Source organism: Emys orbicularis, chromosome 18 (genome assembly GCF_028017835.1).
Source record: "Emys orbicularis isolate rEmyOrb1 chromosome 18, rEmyOrb1.hap1, whole genome shotgun sequence".
In the NCBI taxonomy this organism is placed as follows: Eukaryota; Metazoa; Chordata; order Testudines; family Emydidae; genus Emys; species Emys orbicularis.
The window spans coordinates 9,998,166-10,020,384 of record NC_088700.1 but is presented as its reverse complement, the minus strand read 5'-3'; the positions used below and the strand labels follow the sequence as shown (position 1 = coordinate 10,020,384).

Here is a 22,219-nt window from a genome sequence, read left to right as displayed (position 1 = left end):
TTACGTAAGAGCTAAAAACAAAAAATGTGATTTCAAACCAAAAAAAAATAGTTAAATTCCAATGGAAACAGTTGTTTATAAACAGACCTTCCCCTGCAGTGTTTGCAACCCACAGAAGGAAGCAGTGAGAACCACACAATGAAACCAGCCAAGGAGCAAAAGCGAAATTGACTGTCACCAACCTGAAGAACGATGCAAAATGCAAAAACCAAACCGAGCGCCTCCCAAACAAGTTTGGGTTTTTTTAAACTTCTTTGAGATGAGTCAATAAGGTGAAGGAGGAGAGGAAGTGTGTGACTTAATCTAAGTGTGGGCATGACAAAGCCTCTGCAGGTGAGATACAAACAATTAACATACAATTACCAAGGCCTAAGAATTAACTCATGTGTTCACACTTAGCCCTCAGGAAATACAGATAATGAACGGTTATTAAAAAGGTATCAGCCTGCAGTACGGGTGACAGAGACAGAGGTGCTTAGAGAAGCTATTTTTACACGGAGGCATCCTGGACAGCATCTGGATTAAATAAGACGACTCTGCTTCTCTAACACCTTCCAGCTGGGGAACTCAAATGCTTTAAAGCCTATTACTGTTTATTATTTGAGCCGAAGTGAATGATATCTTGCATCCTTCCCCAAGAGATACCATCACTCTGTTTCAGAGTAGCAGCCGTGTTAGTCTGTATCCGCAAAAAGAACAGGAGTACTTATGGCACCTTAGAGACTAACAAATTTATTAGAGCATAAGCTTTCGTGGGCTACAACCCACGGATATGCATCCGAAGAAGTGGGTTGTAGCCCACGAAAGCTTATGCTCTAATAAATTTGTTAGTCTCTAAGGTGCCATAAATACTCCTCATCACTCTGTTTACACAGATAGGAAAAAAATAAGACAGTGGAGCTGTTACTACCTCAGGGTAGATCTGGACCCACAATTCTGAATAAATGCAGCTACTCCAGCGGCAGTAGAGGTGGAGGCCATACAGGCCAAGACTCAAGTGTGTATTACCCTCATCTCATCTAACCCTGTCTACAATTCACCTTCCACCAGCACCTGCTGAGAATTAACAGTCTGAGAACGCTAGTGTAGACAAGATTAAAGACCTGGTCCAAAGTCCATTGAAGTCAATGGGAGTCTTAGCATGTAGTACAATGGACTTTGGATCAAAATGTAGGTGACTTTTTCAAGGTCAATGAAAGTAAGATTTCCGGGGCCCCGTTCTAGACGGCACTCACTCATTGATAACTTGGGAGGAGTCCTTCGGAGAGAGCCAGGAAGCTTCCTCTAGAAATCTGTTCCACCTATGCCCATTTCCCCCAAGGTTCACACAAGCCCTGAGTCAGGTCTCACTCATTCACTGAAGCAGAAGCCTGGGTTCATCAGGCTGAACTGCAGTTACTTCTGAGCCTCTTGCATAAGCCACAACGTGTAGCCCTGTTTGAAAGGAAACAAAAAACCCCTCGCTAGCGAGAGGAAAACAGCTTTGTTTCTGTGAATCGGACACAAAAGCAGAAGCTCCGCCTTGTTCTGCTTGTCTAAAATAAGAATCAGCAACGCAAGAGGTTTCCTTAGGGGGATTTCCACGCAATGCCAGAGAGCGGCAATACAAGCAGCAGAGTTTCGTTTTCCCCACCTCTCGGGACTGTCCTCCCCTCACCATCCACACACAGGGATAAGGCATTTCCTTTCAAGTGCAATGCTCAGGAAGAGGTCGAGAGAGACCATCCTACCCTGATTATTGAATCAACCCCATCCCCATGGTATCCAAGGGCCAAGGACACGGGAAAGATGCCCTGTGTAACAACATACCAGGTCTAGGTTACTGCTAGCATGGGCCTTGGTTGACAAGCAACTGAAGGTGCCAGGAATGTAGGACACCCATCTAAAGTACCAGTAGGGCACCAACTGCACCTGGGGCAGCATGTAGGGCCAGCCTTTCTGAGTAACCACCACAAGAAGTGAAAACCTCACAGATGCCCACTGAGCTAGAACTTTGCTCCCCCGGGCCCCTCTGTTTTCGATTCTCCGGGGGTGGGGTTTTACTGTGCAGAGCGATGGGGCCTTCACAAACACTAAGGCAGAGGTGCTTTAAATCAGTCCCCTGTTTCAATCATTACATCTTTGTTAACACATAACGGGGGAGGGAGTTTTGGAGAGACCCAGCGACACTGAGCTGATGGTCACTGGAGCCAAGATGGAGCAGTCCTTTGGAAGCTGAATCTGCCCTGGGTGGTGGGAGCAGACGGGGAGAACAGCAACAGGGTCGACCCAGCAAGATGCTGACCACACCTGGAGTGGCGTGAAGTGCTTGCATTCACTTCCTCTGAAGTCCAATGGGAACTGTGGGTGCCCCACCACTGCCAAGAGGACGCACGGCGCAATACAGGGCACATACACAACTCCCTTCATCCCCGGTTCTCAAAGCACAAATGTTGAACAGCACCTCACAATCCCACTGTGAGGAAGGCAGACATGATTGCCCCCATTCTACAGATAGGGAAACTGAGGCACAGAAAAGTAAAGCAGCTGTGAAAGGAACCCAAAGATCCTGACTCCCAGTCTCCTTCTCCGGTCTCACTGACTGGAAGGGGAGACAGGGCCAACATCCTTTACTGTGGGTTATATACTTCTGCAGCACCAAACCCACTGTAGCCTCCAGCAGCTCCATCCCTGAGAGCTAATCGCTCAAGCATTAGAACAATAGTGTCAGGAAGTTAAACAGATGGAGGTGTATTCTTCCAACTCTGTAGAGTCTCTGCCTTCCTTCCTTCCTGTCCCTGAGCCACTTCAGTCAAGGAACAATTCCAAAGCCCTATCAAAAAGTAACTACAAAGGGGAAAACAGGAAAGGTATGGAACGGGGGCCAGAAGCTAAACTTGAATGGGGGTGGGGGAGCAGAGAATAGTTTTCCCCAAGACATGGGAGCAGCCAGTTGCCCCATCAGCTGCTTGGCTCTGCAGGTCAGGATTTCCTGACACACTTAATGCACATTTTGTTTTACTTTAGGCGTTAAGAGCAGAAAATTGCAGTCCCTGGCCCCAGCTGAGAGCCTGAGCTACTGGACCCAAAGGACCAGTATTTTCAATGACTTTTGAAACCTGGAGTTGCCCCTGACTGAAATCAAGAGCTGGGAGATGCCCATGAACCCCTCCTCTGTTGGGAACCAATGCAGGCATATTCTCCAGTATTAAGTCCAGTCTAATTTTAAGTGACTTGAGGGATGGGGCTCCCGTCCCTTCCTTTGGGGAAGTATTCCACAGCTTTCTCCATTTTGACCAAGATTCTCCAAAGTGACCAGTGGTTTTGGGTGCCCAACATCACACACATTTAAGGGGCCCAATTTTCAGGCCTGAAAAAAAAAAAATCAAAAAAAAAAAATCAGGCCTTTTTAAGGCATCTCAAGTTAAGGGGGAGGGATAGCTCAGTGGTTTGAGCATTGGCCTCCTAAACCCAGGGTTGTGAGTTCAATCCTTGGAGGGGGCCATTTAGGGATCTGGGACAAAAATCTGTCTGGGGATTGGTTCTGCTTTGAGCAGGGGGTTGGACTAGATGACCTCCTGAGGTCCCTTCCAACCCTGATATTCTATGAAGACACCCAAAATCTCTAGCCCCTTTGCAAAAACCTTGACCTGAGTTACTGAAATCCACACTCATTGTTTTGGCACCGGGGTCTGTTACAAGGGAGTGTTTGCAACTTGCACAAGTGAGTCAGTGGCTGGGGATTAGGAACTAAACCTCTTAGTTCCAGACACGAGGCAGCGCAGGGAGCCGGAGTTCTCCTCTGGTCTGGTTTCACTTCTAAAGGGGTTTAAAAAAAACAAAACAAACACACACACACACACCCACCCACACCCCTCTTTGCTACACACAGTCTCTTCATCAGCTGGAAACAGTGGGCTGGATTTAAAGGGATGCTCAGCACTCACCAAGTCCCCACTGCCTTCAGCTGGAACCGCAGGGGCTGAGCTTCTGAAACTCAGGCCCTTTAAATGGAACACACAGGAGAGTGGGAACTGCAGTGCGAAAGCACTGACTGCGTGAGACACCAGGGGCATGGGATTTAATCCAAACCCCACGTCCCTGCTCACAAGAATGTATGAAGGCCACTCGTGCACTCAGACAGTTGCACCCTACGTGAAAAACTATATGGACAAGCTTCCCCAGAGGCAGGACTTCTGAGGACAGACAGGCATTCTGGGAAGTGCTCCTTTTCTAGGGTGATGAAATTCATTAAAAAAAACCCTGAGCCCTGCATGTTTCTCCCTCCACCCAAGCTTGGGGCAAAAAGCACCCAGCCAACACAGCAATTTCAGCCCTTGCTCCAATTTTGAGCTTTGTGTTCTTGTTAACTTAAGCATGCATTTCCACAAACTATATATAAAGGCAGCCACGCATGGCAACATACTGCTCACACACACGGGCACAGCTCAGGGCACAAGGAAGAGGAACCAGAATGTCACCGTGGGTGGCAATTAGCACACAAAGGTATCACTGCATTGGATTAAACAGAGAGAGTGTCTGACGATAACTCACTCCACTTCAAAGGACTCAAATGATGTAGATCTGACCCCCATCGCAGGGACACAGAGCAGGAGATGGAGAGAGACAGAGGTGCAGAGATGGAAGTGTCTAGACACTAAAGTAATGGGTGCATTTGAAATGCAACAACATCATTACAACTTAGAGACGAATCAAAACCATAATGATTTTTCTGTCTTCTTCCAGCCATGCCTTGGGGGTTTGGTTTGGTTCCCAGGGAGCCAGTACTTTACTATTGGGTTTGTTTTTTTGGCAAAAATAAAACCTGTCCAGCAATGATTTGAAAACCAAGACAAAGCTACCTGCATTTTTGACCATCACTATTCGCAGCCTTGATAGGCCAAAACTAGAACCACTTATCTGTCCTCAGTCCCGCTGCTAACCTAGGAACATGTATAATTAAAATGAGAGCCAGGTAAAAAATACCGGTAACCCTGGTTTGGAGGCATGTGAGGAGGGCACAAGGGGATTGGGCTTACAAAAATCAAATGCTTTTATTGTTTTGCAAAACCTAAATCTGCCACTTAGTTTTGCTCATCTCTAAAATCAACTCGGACAAACTAGAGAATTAAAGGTTCCGCGTTTAACCTGGGTGGAAAAATCTCTGCATTGCAAGCATGAACCCAAAAGCTTGTCTTTTTCACCAACTAAAATTGGTCCAATAACAGATATTCCCGCACCCACCTTCTCTCTTGAATATAATAGAAATACGTCCAGCAGATGTGATTATTTAGGTTATGGCAGTGCATGCACATGACCAGGGCCACTTTGTGCTAAACATGGTGTTCAAACATATGGGGAAGACAGAGTCCTTGCCCTGAAGAATTGAAAAAGCAGAAAAGGTTTTTTTCCCCTCTTTTAATCTATGAATAAGAACTAGGTATCAAAGGAGGAGAGCTACTAATTTTAAAGTCTTGAAGGATATGGTAACCAGAAATAATCAGTTCAATTTACTTCCTTTGTTTAATAATCCAGTTAGTTTTAAATTCAAAATAGATTTTGATAAAAAAAACTCTCTCCTTATATATCCAGCACATTTAAGGAAGTTGTATTTAATAAACAAATTAAAATGCATCTTTTGTGCATTGAATTTGAATTTCCATCCAAACAGAGCTTGACACAAATCGCAAGTATGAAAGGCATCATTCACCATTTTCTATCATAAAAAGAAAATGTAAAAGTTAAGAATCTGAAAAAAAAAAAAAAAAAAAAAATCAAAGTTAAGCTATATAATTATTTAAATAAATGTGTACAGAAATAGTGTAACCTTCTGGTTAGCAAAAAGAAGCACCAATTTTAGTGCAAAGGTTATAATTAGTTACAAATCAACATGTTTTAATGGTTACCAACCAATGAGAATCAACCTCTCTTTAGGGAAATAAAGTACAAATGCAAAACACAATTAAACTTGATGCTTTAAATCAAGGTTTCCTGGTTGTTGATTTAAATCGTGATTAAAATTGGTGCTTTAAATTGCTGTGATTTAAAAATCAGTCCACTCTGGTTTCTAGCTGCCTGTTGAGCTCTTGGGACAGGAGTGGAATGGGGAGCTTCTTTCCTCTTGAGGAATTAATCCTCAGCCCTCTCCACAGGCAGGGACCAATCCATTCTTCTCCTATCCCATGCCCCATTCCAGAACAGCCACTCAGTGCAGCTCCACTACTCTGTAAATAGCCGCCTGTTCAATAATCCACTGGCTTTAGCTTGTAACTCATCAGTTGGCTGCGGTTCAAACATGGTTTAGCTGTGCAATTCCAATCTCATTTCTGTTCTTTCCACACACGCCCCCACCTCCCACTCCACTGGATGCCTTTAATGCAGACCTGGTTACTAAAGTGGTAATAAAGATCAAGTCAGTGCCTGGGACTGGCCTGGGTCCGGGGAGAGGTAACAAGGATCCCTGTGTCAGTGCTAGCATCTCTAAGCCATAGACATTCTCTGCTGATGAAGATGACTGCCAAGGGTTCTGACCTTGCCTGCACACAAACTGGCACTGGTTTACTTTAGCTGGTGCAAGCCCCTGTGGGGACACACTCATTTCAGTTTAAGAGTGGCTGCTCCTAACTGATTTAAGCTAAACCAGAGCAAGCCACACAAACTCAAATAAGAGTGTCAACACAGGGATGTGCACCAGTTTAAATAGGATTACATTCAGATCTTAATTAAACTGGTATAAACTCTCTGCCTAGGCAAGCCCTAAGAGTCACGAACTCCAGCATTTTAAGAGCCCTGGTGACCCCAATTGCTTCTCTTGGCAGTCATCAAATCACTTAGCAAAACATTTTCCAAAAAAAAGCACCCACTAATTTCAGGTGCCCGACTTGAGACACGCATGGACTTTATTCAGAGGTGATGAGCACTCAACTCCAGCGGAAACCAACGGGCGCTGCTGGTTCTCAGACCTCTGCAAGGTAGGCTGGTGTATGAGAAAGAGCAGCAGCCAAAGCGAGTGGGCTGTTTTGAAAAGTCAGCCAGAATCTCTCTACTTCCGCTTCTTCCCCCTTTACAGGGAGGAGGATTTCACAAGGCCCTAGATACCCAGATTCGTTTGCACCCTTGTCTGGATCAGCCATTGCACCTGCACTATGTAACGGCACTGAAGCGGCTAGCGAAGGGTTACCAAAGAGATATCCACAATCCCCAGCACCCCACAGAAAGTCTATGGCCTGAGTGCTCTGAAAACTGCAAACCCCAGCCCCACCGCTGATCTGCATGGCACGGCAGGGTCAATGCACTCGGGTAACCCAATTCAATGCTGCTACTGTATTCATTAAGGCAGAGAGGGTCTCATTGTACAGTCTAGCCAATCAAAAAACCACCATCTCTCTCTCTCTCTCCTTTTTTTTTTTGGTTGTTGTTATTTAGGGTGACCCAATAAACAGCTGAAGCAGAGAAAATGCAGGAAAGGTCCATTGAACGGAGCGGTCAGCGCAGGGCTGTTTGTGAAAGGCAGGGAGAAAGAAAACGAGGGCTTTTGTTCTCTGGCCATGCTCCCCGCCCCCGACTCCGGACACAGCTGATGCATGACTCCTTCATTTGTTACTGCTGTGCTTTCTGGGTTGATTTGCACCTTGTGAGGGGGTTTAAATCTCCCCCACCCCCAGCCGCTCCCCACAGCCTCCTGACTGCCCAGATTTCATGCCAGAGCCCTATGCTGCAGCATCTCCTTCGGCTCCACCGCAGTGAAATGGGGATGTGCCTGGCGATGTTGACTAGATGGAGATTTTCCTCTCGGATGGTTCCCTCCCAGCCCCCAGAGTCAAGTTCTGCCATTTGGGTGTGTGTGAGGAAACCTGACACCAAGCACTTTTGTTTTGTCATTAGGAAAATTTCATATTATTGGGATTGCAGAGATGGCGCCCACAGGCTGGTAGGTGCTTGCAATCAGGTAAGAGTCAAAGGCCAGCAAGTTCACACCTGGGAACCTAACATCAATATCTGGAATTAAAGCCGCCCGATTTTCACAGGTGTTGAGCTACTGAAGATGATGGGAGCTGAAGGTTCTCAGCACCTTTGAGAATCAAGTTACTCTCATTTAAGGGCCTAACCTGTGCACTGAGCAGCCTAACTGTTAAGCACCCAGGTCAGAACATTCTGACCACGGTTCCTGCCCGAAAAGGTCCGAGGGCCCAACCCTGCATACACTGCTGAGAGCAGTCCCAGCGAGGCAGAGAAGAGTACCCAGGCAGTAAGCTCTGGGCCCTCAGCGAACAGGATTAGGACAACATCAGGGCTTCAGAACTGTCTGCTACCTGCCTGAACGTAGCCCCCTGCTCCGGCCGGTCAGCATTGCATTTGTGGATGCATAGCCTGCAGCACACCCTGCCCCAGCACCACCCAAAGGGCTGATCATTTGGAGGCGCAGCCAAGAAATCCCCAGTAACACAAAGATTTAAAATCAATATCCTAGGGTGAGGCAGCTTCTGCCCGAAGGCTATTTCCCCTGCACTGAGCTAGCACTTTTGAGGCCACGTCTACGTTCCGGGCACGACAGCAGCACATTATAGATATTAGGGACCGCCTTTCAGTCATGTTACCAGAGCACCTGCAGCTCCCATTGCACAGAAAATCAAATAAACACTGAGCAAAGTCAACTCATCCCTTAGACACAGCAATTTAACAAGCCACTGCAGACACATGCTGGTGGGCTAACTGGTCTACTCCTCCCACTCAAAAACTTTCCGGAGCTGGATTAGCACTTGGTTTCCCTTTGCGGGGCCTCATTCACCTGCTCCGGATTACCAGCTACCGGCAGCCACAGAGACTTATCCCCTCGTCTGAATTCCAAGCCACGTTCCTGTTTAGAATGATTTCTCTAGGGCAAGGACTGCTGAAGAGACCTCAGCAGCCCCAAAACAACAGCTGTTGGGATCCGTAGGCAACATCCACCGTCACTGCGTAAGCGTTGGTGTGCAAGAGAGCCAGAAGTGCCTGCCTTCCACCCGCAACTCTTTGGGTTTCAGGGTCTGAGTGGAAGGAAGGACCACCCTGAACTGCCCCTTCTCGCTAGCTCAGAGCTTTGTGGGGAGGTTCTGAACTCTCTAGCACCCCACTCACTTTCTCTCTTCACCTGCACGGGACCGGACTCCAGGCCCTGGACAGGACTGGAGAAGGAATTACTTCAGTGCAAAACAAAAACAAACAAAAAGAAAAGGTGTTGTTACAGCACTGATGGCCCAGATGCAAAGTCCCAAGAAGTTCTGACAGTTTGGAGAAGATGCAACTCAATAGCCAAGCATTCAGGGGCTGTCTGCAGGATGTCCAAAGCTTCCCAGGCTCATTCAGACCCATCTACCCATTAGCAGAGATGGGTCTGAATCAACACGCCAGGGCCAGACACGCTCAAATCTGGGGGCATTAAAAAAAAATAATAATCCAGAGATGAATGTTGTGGCACAATCCAACATGATCAGAAACACTGCAGGAAACAGGGGCTTAATTACATCACCCCGCCAACAGTAAACCATAGCGATGTCCTGAGTCATTTAGATGCTCGCAGAAGCGAGAGAGAGGCCAGTGCCTTCACTAAGCGAAGCTGCACTGTGGTGACCAGGACGCCATCACTAAACGACAGTCAAGAGACAGCCAACCAGCCCCAGAACTGCAGACTAGCAACAGGCAATGGCACAGCACCATCCATCCAGAGGCTCCTGCCAAGTGATTTAAACACCAGAGGCAAGAAAAAAGTTTAACCAAAATATCCACTTTCAAAAGTGCAGCTGAATAAAGACAAGCAGCAGGAAAGTTCTGTCATTTGACCAAACAACAGCCTTCCCCTTCCCTGCTTTCATTGACATCCCTGGGAGCTACATGGAGAGCATCTAGGGAAAGATCAGGTCAATCCTGGCCTTGCTCACTATAATAGCTACGTCCTGCAAATCCTCCATATGCTCATTTCCCATTAACTTCAACCGGAATTTGGTGCATGCAGCCAGACCCTGCAAGAGAGAGGGGCCAAAGGCAGAACCATTTACCCAGACCTTTTTGAACTTTATGAGGATTCAGATAAAACAAACCTAGAGCTGAATCACCCCAAGTTTTTGGCCTGAGCTGAAAGGTTCAGATCTGGATCCAAGTTTCCTCAAAGTTCCAGGGGTTTGGAGTCAGGATTTCAGTTCAGTTCCCCTCTATAGTTTTGGCTCAACCAAAACAGTCTTCCTTTGTCCAGTTTCACTAAGAGATGGAATTTGTGTGTACACACACACACACACACACACACACGTTCCTTGAAGTTAATTCAGGTTAAAAACAAACAAACCACCAAACAAACAAATCTATTAAATTGAAAACATCAACCTCAAACAGGCACCCAGAGCGGACTCTCAGGTTTCACGTCACTATGGAAACACGTTCACTGTAAAGAGGGGAAATCTCAGTGGTTTTGCTCTGTCATATAGAAAGATATTCTGTATTACGGGTAGGGAACACTTTAAAAGCCAGATTTCCATACAGGCATTCTGCTCAGCTGTTATTTGTTAAAATGTGGTTAACAGAGAGAAAAGCAACTCTAAAAATAACACCTCAGCATTCCAGATTAAGTCACCGCCAATGACTTTCCTATTAAATCTGCTTCGTTTGCAAGTCAAAACAAATTTTTCTTCTCTCCCCCCCTCTCCCAAATGCCGGCACTGAAAGCTCAGCCTTGGTGTCTGGAAATTTAAGCTGTGTTTTTCCTGCTTCCTACAGTATCATCAGTATCAAGGACCAAGGAATCAGAATTTAGCTGGGCAGCTGCAGTCACAGTGCACAATTCAAAAAGCCGCCCAGGAGCCAATGTGAGCAGTAAGAAGAGGCCATTTCCCTCTGTAGAGTCACATTTCTGAGATGAACCCAGTCAAAAGACCAGCTGAGGAATAAAAACAAACCCATTGTTGTTTAGTTATGCAAGATAAATATGCATTACACATGCATGTATGCCGGCTCAAAGCTCTGACAACACTCTGACGATGCCAGCTGTTACGTTACTGCCGCTCCTCAGGTATGTTTGGTAGTTATTTAATGTAAAATAACTGTCCTATTAAAACCAAAACAAACTGCAGCCCTGGGAACACGTGCACTGTTCATTAACTAAATTAGCATTTGCATGGCACTAAAGGAAAAGAAAGAGCCATAGACACGCTCCATGTTATTGCCAAGTTACAGTTATTATTTCCTCATGCTGCAGTAGCGCCAGAGGATTCCGACCACATTGTGCTAGGCACTGTATAAACACATAACAAAGGCAATCCCTGCCCCAGAGAGCTAACAATCCGTTACCAGTATTGCCCAGGGATTAATCTGGAAAGTAGCTCTCTTCTCTCCAATTTCTATGGCACAAGGGAAGCCATGGCAGGACAGCACAGAAAGCAAAGCCTCACCCTTTTTTAAAATCAGTCTGAACAGACTAGAGGGCCCTTGCACGCAAACACCTTTAGAGACAGGAACAACTCCATCAAAGTCAGCGGGGCTGCTTACATGTTTATTTTTGCTAACTGCATGTAATGAAAGTAGCTATTAAAAGAGCTAGAGACACAGATCACCAGCTGTCCCCAGAGACATACCCTTTCCTACCTGGGGGAGGGGAGGATGACATTTAAACACACAATTTAGCCCTGATGCCCAGCACTTGGTTTTCACTTCCCCTCCTCTTCATAGTCAGCCTGAGCTGAAGCAATCAAGCAGTGGTGGATCCATTTACAGGGCAGGAGACATGGGACAGTTCCACAGAATCAGCTGGTCTTACTGTTCTCTTTTGCGGTGTCTCTCTTTCTTTAATTACCTTGAGAGCAATGTCCAAGTGTATCTTTATTGCAGAGGGAGCCCAATCTAGTGCATTGTGGGTAGGGCATGAATTGGACAGGCACATGACAACAGGATTTAACAGCACTTTCTGGAAGCTGCTACGTGAGATTCTAAAGGGGCTCCGATGTCCATTGTTTTAAACAGTGTTTCTAGATTTGGCAGTGCTGTCTTCCCATGTTTGCAGACAGCCTGAGACAACAGCTCTAACAGTTTTGTCTTCACTGCACAGTTAATCCAGGCTCATACCTAGGTTTTAGACCAGCATCCTCTACCATCCACACAGAAAAGCCTCTGACCCAGGTTTGGAGGTGCTTTACGCTAGTTTACTCAGGTGGAGGGATGGGTCAGAGCTGAGCTCTGCTCCAATCTATCCACTTTGCAGTAAGGATGGGAGCAAGAGTAACTTGAGTGCTGCTAAAGCACCAATCCCACAGTTCCCCCCCAAAAGACAGACAAGTTCACCCTCAATTGATTGTGCTGAGCACTCTAGGATTCTTTCCCAAAGAATCATGGGATAGAATCATAGAATATCAGGGTTGGAAGAGACCTCAGGAGGTCATCTAGTCCAACCCCCTGTGCAAAGCAGGACCATCCCCAGACAGATTTTTGCCCCAAATGGCCCCCTCAAGGATTGAACTCACAACCCTGGGTTTAGCAGGCCAAATGCTCAAACCACTGAGCTATCCCTCTCCCCTGGATACAGCCCCAGACACATGGGGCAAGGACATAACTAGTGAGGTCACAGTAACGCGAGAAGGGCCTTGCAGTGGGGATGCTAGGCTGACCCAGGTGCCAGTCACCCAGATTAGCAGTGCAGTGAAGACACAACCTAAGGGCCTGATGCAAAACCTACTGAAGTCAATGGGAATCTTTCCACTGATTTCAATGGGTTTTGGATGGGGCCTGCCTTGAGAGGTGCAAACTGTATCCATCCAGCTCAATAGGATGTTAACCCTGAGATGCTAACTATGACAGTTTAAGCAGCAAGGCCACTTAACTATTTCACCACTGACCAGTTTGGATGTGTCTGTCAAAATGTAGGATTGTGGACACAGTTTAAACAGAAAACTTGCCCCTTGCAATAAAACCCTGAATGTATTCTCCAGATAACCAACACCAAGTTAAAGCTTGGGGGGAGGGGGGAGAGAAAGACACTCAAACAAATCAGTTTTACATTGCAGTGCACTGCTGCTTACATTGCAAAAAGAATGGCTCTCCGGGGCTGTTTGGATAAACTGCATAAAGCATCATATAAAACATTTTTAATTAAGGTCACTTTTACGTAGACTGCAAACTATCTGGACTGTAAGCTCTTTGGGGCAGGAACATTATCTTTGAATCTATAAGGTGCTCGGCACATTTATAGCACCAGACAGACAATTTAATCCATTGACGGGATGCATCCTATCCCTCAGCATTCCCTTCGAAGGGTCCAGTTACCCATATGAACACATTCTCATATACTCCCTTTGCAGATGCCATTATACGGAAAAGATGCACAAATTCCACCACAGACCGAGCGCATGCTGGAATTCCACCTCCCAGAAAGCGAAGTCATGGGTAACACGCTCTCCCCCCATGCAGCCAGCTCAGCCGGCATTGTATCCAAATCCCATTCCTTAGCAACGGTTCCCCCACCCCACCCCCTTGCTGGGTCCATGGGAGATGCAGAGATATTTGTGAGCTGCAATAGCCCCACAGCGCTGCAAAACCACATTCCTTGTATTTATACAACTGCCTGAAAAGAAGAGCCACTGGGCAGCTCTGATTGCGATGGTGCTGGAGAAAGTACAGATTAGGCGGACGCTGGGCCTTTAAATGTGATCTGGAGTGACCTAAATAAGCTCCTGATTGCTGTTTCAGTTATATGTACCGCGTGCGGCCGGGGAGTGTGTGGGGGGGAAAGAGATGGGGAGACAGTGACTGGCAATTAGTCAAAGTGCCAGAAAGGATGGGCCTGCCCGTAAAGATGCCATATCAATGACAAGCCCAGCTGAAGTGCAATGGAGGAATGTACCATTCGCTGGCACTCCTGGATTCACTGGCAGTGGGTTACAATCACAGCCCCCAGGCCTCCCAAAGGGAGAGCCAGGCTTCCTAACACACAATGGTACCAAACCGGCACAGGCATCCCTTTGTTATCCCATTAAGAAATCTCTCTGTGAGCAGATCCTGTTCCATCCCTGAACAGTAAACAGCCAATACTCCTTTGCCCTTCCCCTCTCTCTAACTGAGGTGTGCCCTCATGGGTCTGGCAATGCCCTGAGCACGAGGAAGGAAGCACTGGAATGGGTTCTCTAGGGAAGTGGTGGAATCTCCATCCTTAGAGGTTTTTGAGACCTCGCTTGACAAAGCCCTGGCTAGGATGATTTAGTTGGGGTTGGTCCTGCTTTGAGCAGGGTGTTGGACTAGATGACCTCCTGAGGTCTCTTCCAACCTAATCTTCTATGAGTCGAAGGAGTGAAGGAGATTCTGTAATACACACCCCAATAGGGGACATAAAACTAGTCCTCTGCAAGTGACATGAGTCTTGATTCTCCTCCCACAGGTTCCTCCTACTCGGCCCCAGCGCCTCAATATTAGCTTACAATCACTATGGCCTGGGCTTTATCACGGCTTGGTTTCTGGAGAACTAAAAGGTAGCTACATTATACTTCAATCAAATCAAAGCCGGCTACTATTTATTATCTGTATTCCAGGAGTGCCTAGGAGCTCACTGTGCTGGGTAGGGTTGGTGCAAACAGAACTAAAAAACGGTCCTTGCCACAAAACCCATTGCAGTCAATGGCCTTTGGATCAGGCCCTCTGAGCCTAAGTGACCGGTTCAAATCCAACACTTGAGTGCTACTGATCTGGGTAGATGTGATGTGAATTTGACAGTATCCAGGCCCCAATATCACGGGAACTACTCAGTCCCGTCGCTAGTAATCTCACCTGGGAGGCCAAGGAATAAGTGGCCAGGCCAGGCTGAGCACCCACAACTCCTTCCTCATCCCTGCCAGGTGATCCCCCTAGGGCAGGGCAGAGGCATGATGGAGGGGTGGGTGGGGAAGCGTGAGCCTGTGGATAAAGAAGAGGTTTCCGTTTGCAGGGCTGCCAATCCAGCACTAAATCCACTTACACCCCAAACAGAGCCAGGCTCTGGAAGGTCTCTCCCTCCTATGGAAACCGAGACAGCAATCTCCAGGTAACACGATCCTTATACAAACATACTTGGAAGCCTCTCCCCCATCCCGCTTTAATGGTATCAAACAAAAAAATCCTGCCAGCCCGGCTGTTTATGTTCTTCTGCACTTGTGCACACACAATCACCACCACCTCAGCCCGCGGGCTGCACCTTTTGGAACAGTGCCAGAAGGTAGATCCCCATCCAGGAAATACCAGCAGATTATTGCCCTGTGGGCTGCAGGAGACATATCGCGCTGCAGCTTGAGCTCAGAGGAGAGCACTCTGTGCAGACAGGATCTCTGCTCCCCAAACCTAACATGGGAGGCCCGGGGAAGAGAGATCTCTTCTTCCACAAACAATACCATGTGAAGCACTGGCCCCATGAGCAATTCACGTTATTGAGGGACCAACTAACAACAGCAGGCCTCTTTTTATTGTCCACAGTACAAGTACAGCCTGGGTAGCAACCGTACAACCTTCCCTCCAACGTAAGGAGATGCAGCATGTGTGTATAACAGAACCTGAATGGAGACATCAAGATGATGCCTTGGAGATGGTACAGATAGCAGTGTGGGATTGCTCGCTCCATAGGCATCAGCAGGAGATCAGCTGAAGCCAGGAGGAGAATATGCACTTAGCCTGATGAACAGCTTTTCATGAATCCCTATTATAAGCACTGTTCCTTTGTTGGACCAGTCGATGAAGCTGTGACCCAATGCATAGAAAAGGTTTGAGCCAGGAATGCATAAAAGCCAAGTCTGGGGGAAAAAAAGGGTTTTTTTTGCCATGTGTTGATTAACACACAGTAAACTTCTAGCTTGGACAAGGCGGATGTAGTTTTAACATGTATTAGCAGGTCAAGGTAAACCCTAGGCTCTCCCCATCTTTGATTACAGGGATTCTTCATGCATCCTCAGGCATTTAGAGCCAGATTATCAATGTTTTTCTAACTTCCATTCACAGTCCATTAATAGGCAGCAGGTTTAAAACAAACATAAGGAAGAACTTCTTCACAGAACTCGCAGTCAACCTGCGGAACTCATTGCCAGGGGAGACTGTGAAGGCCAAAAGTATAACAGGATTCAAAAAAGAAAGAATGAGAAGTTCATGAAGGGTAGGTCCATCAATGGCTATTGGCCAAACAGTCAAGGACACAACCCCATGCTCTGGGTGTCTCTAAACCTCTGACTGCCAGAAGCTGGGACTGGACAACAGGGGATGGATCACTCAATAATCGGCCTGGTCTGTTCATTCCTGCTGAAGCATCTGGCACCAGCCACTGTCAGAAGCTACTGGGCTGGATGGACCATTGGTCTGACCCAGTATGGCTGTTCTTATGTCTTTTAAAAAAAAAACAAAAAAAAAAACCCTGGAGGAAGAACTCAGTTTAAGTCCCACAGAGCAACTTCCTTAGCAGCAGCCTGGTGTGACTAAAAGCAGAAATGAAGTTGCCACAACAGCACTGATTTAACAGTTTGCCACTCTCCAGTTGTTTTGTCACAACACAAAAAACACTCAAAGATGAACGAATAGGCCCTTATACAATACAATCATAATAGCAGCAATTTCAAAGCATATTCCTTCTGAGGCTCTCCAAGCCATTTACTAGCCTTAATCCACAACACCCCTCTTAGGTATGTAGCAATATGCCCATGTTATAAATGGGGAAACTGAGGTACAGAGAGGGGGAGTGACTTGTCAATGCTCAAAGAGGGAGGGAGTGGCAGTGTCAGGAATAGAACCCAAGAATCCTGATGCCTAGTCTACGGTTCTAACCACTAGACAACTCTCTTTCTGCCAGTCAACAAAAAGGAGAAGTACTGAGATAAGACCCCCCCAGTTGATCAGAGGATTTTATTTCGGGGGGGGGGGGGGAAGAGGCGGCAACCACACCAAACAAATATCCAAGCAAGTGCCTCCTTCAGTCTTTTTACCATAAGGCTGCCAGCAGGGGGTGATGCAAGCCAGCTCTGTTCCAACACCATGCCCCCAATCCCCCTTTTCCAACCCCTGCTGCGAATCCTGGGGTCCTGCCAAACTTCTGAACTCCGAGACCCGGGCCAGAGTGCACGAGGGCTTCAGTACGCTCAACCATTTTCCCACCAGGAGACGCGCAATGAGCAGAACGGTGCCCCTCCCCACCCCCTTGCGCCGAATGCTCTCCCAGCCAAGAGCCAGGCTACGCGAGCGCAGGGGTATCTGCCAGACATAACAAGAAGCAGATGATGTGCTCTAAACAATGTCACTACGCCCACCCCTGAGAGAGAGAAGCAGGAGGAAGGGGGAGGGAAGGAAAACAGACTCAATGGCACATTTGTGAACTTTCTACAATGTTGACAGGGCCGGTCCCTAGAAATCCTGCCATGGGGCGAGAGGACCAGACAAGCAAGGCCTGGGGTGACACAGCCAATGCCCCAAGAAGCCTCTTTCCTGGCTGGAATTTTGAGAGACCAGGGCTCTACATGGGCAGGGAGCTGTTCAAGGAAGTTACCTCTGCCATGGGGACTGGCTGTTAATCCCAGTGCTAACTACTCTGCCCTGTAACCTATTTAAATCTGGTCTTCCCTCCCTCCCCAGCTATCTGTGCAGTAATCCCAAAAGTTTTAGTGGTGATCCACTCTCCAGCAAGACAGATCCAGGGCTGGATAAGCATGGGTGGGGTGTAAATCCTGATGGAAATGGATCTTGCTGACCCATTCTGGTTTGAATCTCACCACCACCACTGGGCCACATGAGCACACTTCAACTTCCCCCTTCCCACCAATGGAAGGAACTAGACAGAATGAATGAGCCAGCTGTGAAACACAGCATTAGTTATCCAGGAATTGGTGGAAGGTCCCTGAACTCTCACCACTCTGAGCCAAACTGTCCCAGTGAATGAATGGCACAGTGCTCTTTTTGACCCAGAGGACTGAGAAGTGGTTGATGGGCATAGCCCTGGCTTGCAGACACATACCAAGGGATGCTTTGTGGGTCTCCAACATTGACCTGAGAGCCCCCTGTTCCCTTCCAGTGTTATGCTATGCCAGCTCCCTTCCCTGAACTGAACTTCTCATTTGATCAGGGTCCCCCATGTTTTCCCAACACGTGAAGGTTTCATAACCCAACTCCTTGTTGACAAAAAGCAGCCACCACTCTACAGGCTGTTTTGTGTGTCACACATCCCCCTAGAAGGGCAGGCACAATTCCCACCAGCAAACCCTGGATCTGAAGCCAGCAAGAGCTGCAAGGGCCGGTGCTACATAGAAAGGTCCAGGGTCTTGCCCTAGAGTATGGCAGTTTTGCACCCTCCACTGTGTGTCCTACTAGGCCAATCCCCATGGTCTTCCTCACCACGGGAGGGTGCTTGGGTCCTTTCTTTGCAACCTGGACAGGCCCAAAGCCTTCACAGGCAGTTAGAGTCTGAGCAGATGCACCACAAGCCTCCAGCAGGATGCCAGACTCTCAAATACAATATTTAAAGGCCCTGATTCTAGCTCTCTGCTCCCTTCCGCTAGCTGCATCAGATGGCACGCATTTCTCTGGTTTCTCCTAATAGATATTCCAGCTTGGCAGTGGGCCTGCCAGAAGGATAATGGCATAAGGGGGAGTAAAGAGATCACAGAGGGCAGCTATTTACCCACTCCTAGATAAAGGCAAAAAGTGCTGCCAAAATACCTTCAGCTGTGCTCCTCTCCTTCCCAAACAGCCACCATATGCTCCGGCCTCCCTCGCCATGCCAGGGCTCAGCTTCTGAGCATCAGATACACAACACAAGTCAGCATCAGAAACACACTAGGCACAGACCGTGCAAACTCATAGCACCTGCAAACCAAGCCAGGGATCTCTATCCTGAGAAAAGGGAACATGTACATGCGCCCTTGCTGTGAGGAGTAAAGTTGCACCACACTCCCCAATGGTTACCTGCACTGTAACGCAGCTAAGGACCCCCAAGTGTTTTTTAGCCATGATGTCAATAACACAGAGCACCAAATCTCAGGGGGAATCTGTCTTCTATGAAGCGTGTGTTGTGTGGGGAGGGGGGGAATGAAACACAAAGCCTGTAAGTCAGGGGTAGGCAACCTATGGCAACCGTGGGCACGCGAGCTGATTTTCAGTGGCACTCACACTGCCCGGGGCCTGGGCACCGGTCCAGGGGGGTCTCTGCATTTTAATTTAATTTTAAATTAAGCTTCTTAAACATTTTAAAAACCTTATTTACTTTACATACAACCCCTGCTGCAAGTGTCTCCTAGGGCAGGCGTTCACAGGGTCTAAACCAGGGCTGGTCAATAGGCAGACTGCGGGCCAAAGCCAAACCACCAGGTGCTTTTGAACAGACACCGAAATCTTATTTACTTATTATTAGTGGGTTTTTTTTTTTAATTGTATTTTCTCTGGTGTCTGGACTCAGACAAAGATAATAATTCACTAACCCGGTCCAAACCCAGGTTGAGCTCTGCTGAGACCCACAAACTCGTTCCACGAGTGACCCACCCGGGCGCTCTCCCCGCCCGGGGCCCGGCAGAGCCGCCCCGGCTCCCGCAGACGCTGCTGCCGCGCCGCGGCGAAGCGACTCGCTCCGGGGCCAGGCTCCCGCGCCCCGCCTCACCTCCAGCGGGGGCAGGTCGGGGTCGAGCTGGGTGAAGCTGTGCAGGACCACGGGGCTGCCGCTCTCGCCGGCCACCTCCAGCCTCACGCCGTCCCACAGGCTCCGCATCCTCCGCGAGCTCTCGAACATGTTCTCCGGGCTGCCCGCCCCGGCATCGCGCCGCTCCGCCCGCGCTCGGTTCACCATGGGAGCCGCCGGGCCGCTAGCCCCCCATCGGGACCCGCTGCCCGCCCGGCCCGGCGCGGCTCTGGGTCCGGCTCCGGCTCGCTCTCCGGCCGCCGCGGGATCCTCGCCGCAGCCCCAGCCCGGCGGCGGCTCGAACTCGCCCCGAGCAGCCGGCGGCTCCCGGCTCCCTGCGCGCAGCGGGTTGGTCATGCACGGGGCAGCCTGAGCCCACCCACACATGGGAGAAGCCCTGATGTCAGCCCGCCCCGCCGAAAGGGGAGCCCGCAAAGCCAGGCGCCGGAGTGGAAGGGGAAGGGCAGCCGCTCGCCTCAGCCCCCGGCGGATCTGCGGGATCTGACACTCCGGCAAGGACGGGAGTCGAGCGCCACGAACCACCCCCCGCCGGAAGCTGGAGCGTCGGATTCTCAGAAGAGCTCAGCGGCGCCGGCGGGGAGCTGCTTGGAGCCCTTTTGGAAATAGGGCCCTGCACTGATGCAGGTGCCTCAAGGGGAGAAGCTCAGCTCTTGGGAAAATCTGGCCCTGATGATGAGCCCTTGAACCTCTGACCCTGGCAGGGAGCTTTACATGGCAAGAGACACACATCTGCGGCAAGAGAAACCGGCACAGAGAGAGGCAGGGCTGGTCTGCCTTAGAAAAGCTGCACCCCCTGTAACTCAATCTATTTAAAATCAGTCTAGTCACAACAGTGGGGATCTCGGCTGGAGACAGATTTAACCCCCTTCAGGCCTGGGTTATGCTGATTTAATTTATCTTGGTAAATTATCAAATTAAACTCAACCAAGTAAGCGAAGACCATAAACTCCTCGGGGCAGGGACTGTCTTTTTGCCATGTGATTGTACAGGGCCTAGCACAATGAGGTCCTGGTCTAGGACTGAGGTCCCTAGGTGACACAGTAATAATCATAATTCAGTTTAAGGACACATACATTAGTGGTTTGCATGGGAGTCTAAATAGACTATAATTTGATTTAGTTACACCATTGCAACCTTTGTAATATAGACCAGACCAGAGAGATTAACCCTTAGCACCTTGCATGTTCAACGCATTGAACAATCACATAACTCCCAACAGTCCCGGCTTTCAGGGGGACTGTCCTGCTTTGACCCTTGAAACCCCACGTCCCAGCTGAAGCAGCTCCTGTCCCGTGGGGCTGGCTGGGCTTGGCTCCCCACTCTGGGCTTTGCAACCTGGTCCCTGGTGCACAGGGTTTCAGTGCTGTCCGGGTTTGGCCTGGACCCCCTGATGGGGGGGAGGCAGCCCCCAGGCAAAATTTGGGTAGCAGCACTCACTCAGATTTGGCCAGGTTGCCCTGCAGCCATCAAGGGGCTGGGCCAAACCTGAGCAGTGCTGTGACCCTGTGGCACCAGGGGCCAAGTCACAATGGCTGGAGTGGGGAGCCGAGCCCAGCCAGCCCCGCGGGACAGCCACTGCGGGGTGAATCCAGGACAGGCTCACTCTGCAACTGCCTACCCCGGGGGCAGCACCTGACACACACACACCTCCAACCTCCGGGGGACAGGATCTGTCCCACTTTAGCCACTGGAAATGTTGGGAGGTATTATGCAATCATTAACCACCGAGGGCTGCCCACTTATGAAGTGGGTCACGGCCAGTGCCACCATTGTTCAGAAGAGGAAGCTGAGATACAAAGAGATGAAGTAACTTGCCCAAGATCTCGCAGCAAGTCAGTAACAGGACTGGGATCACTGGTGTGATCCAGAATGGCCATTCCTAGGTGCCCTCTGTGGGTGCAGAAGACCTGAGAGCAGAAGCAATTCAGTCCTGCTGTACCAGAGATCAAGGGGTTACAGGTGAAGACTCCTATGCAAATGGGTTACAGCAGGGCTGAATTTGACCCAATACATGGTTCATGATGCCAGGGGGTTGTGGATCTTAACCGATGGGTTCTGAGCCCCCAAACAGATGCTGAATCCACATAGTGTAACTATTATTAAGTACAAAGAGAACCAGGCAAAACTGTTCATTAGCTGTCACTGTTGCTAAAAGGTGCAATCCTGCAAACATGGAGTCCCAATCCCAAGGTCAGAAACTGGACTTTCATGTCTGAGTTTTCCGAATGGCTGAAAGATTATTAAACGCTTTGTGTATTCAAAACCCCACAGCCATATTACCTAGGAGAACATCAGGCTGAGATAAGTACATCCAGCTGTATTTTTAGATTAGCACTTAGAAGCTTCTGCCAGGATAATGGGTAAAGAAAGGGTTAATAAAGCCAACACTAAAGTGATAATGATTCAACTTGAAAGTTAACAGCCCCCTGAGATGAATGAGAGTAATCCATGCTATTGTCCCAGCTATCTGCAGACTCAAAATGGACAATGGTGCATCAGTTGACATTCTGAAAGGTGATCAGCCCAGACACTGGAAGGCTAGAAATTTTTCCTTGTTTTCTTAAACTCCAATTTAGGGACTTTAACAAAGAGAAAAAATGC

At 48.6% G+C, this 22,219-nt stretch overlaps 1 protein-coding gene across 1 annotated transcript in view; it reads right to left on the bottom strand.

Annotated features, from left to right (window-relative positions):
* Positions 1–19,780, bottom strand: part of RALGDS (ral guanine nucleotide dissociation stimulator) — a 40,539-nt gene extending 20,759 nt beyond the window's left edge. Inside the window, exons 1-2 of the mRNA XM_065418740.1 lie at positions 19,580–19,780; positions 18,646–18,720 (exon numbers count right to left, since the gene is read on the bottom strand). Of these exons, the coding sequence (XP_065274812.1) occupies positions 18,646–18,720; positions 19,580–19,765 (261 nt within the window). The 5' untranslated portion in view covers positions 19,766–19,780. The remainder of the gene's footprint in view (positions 1–18,645; positions 18,721–19,579) is intronic.
* Positions 19,781–22,219: the final 2,439 nt, after the last annotated feature.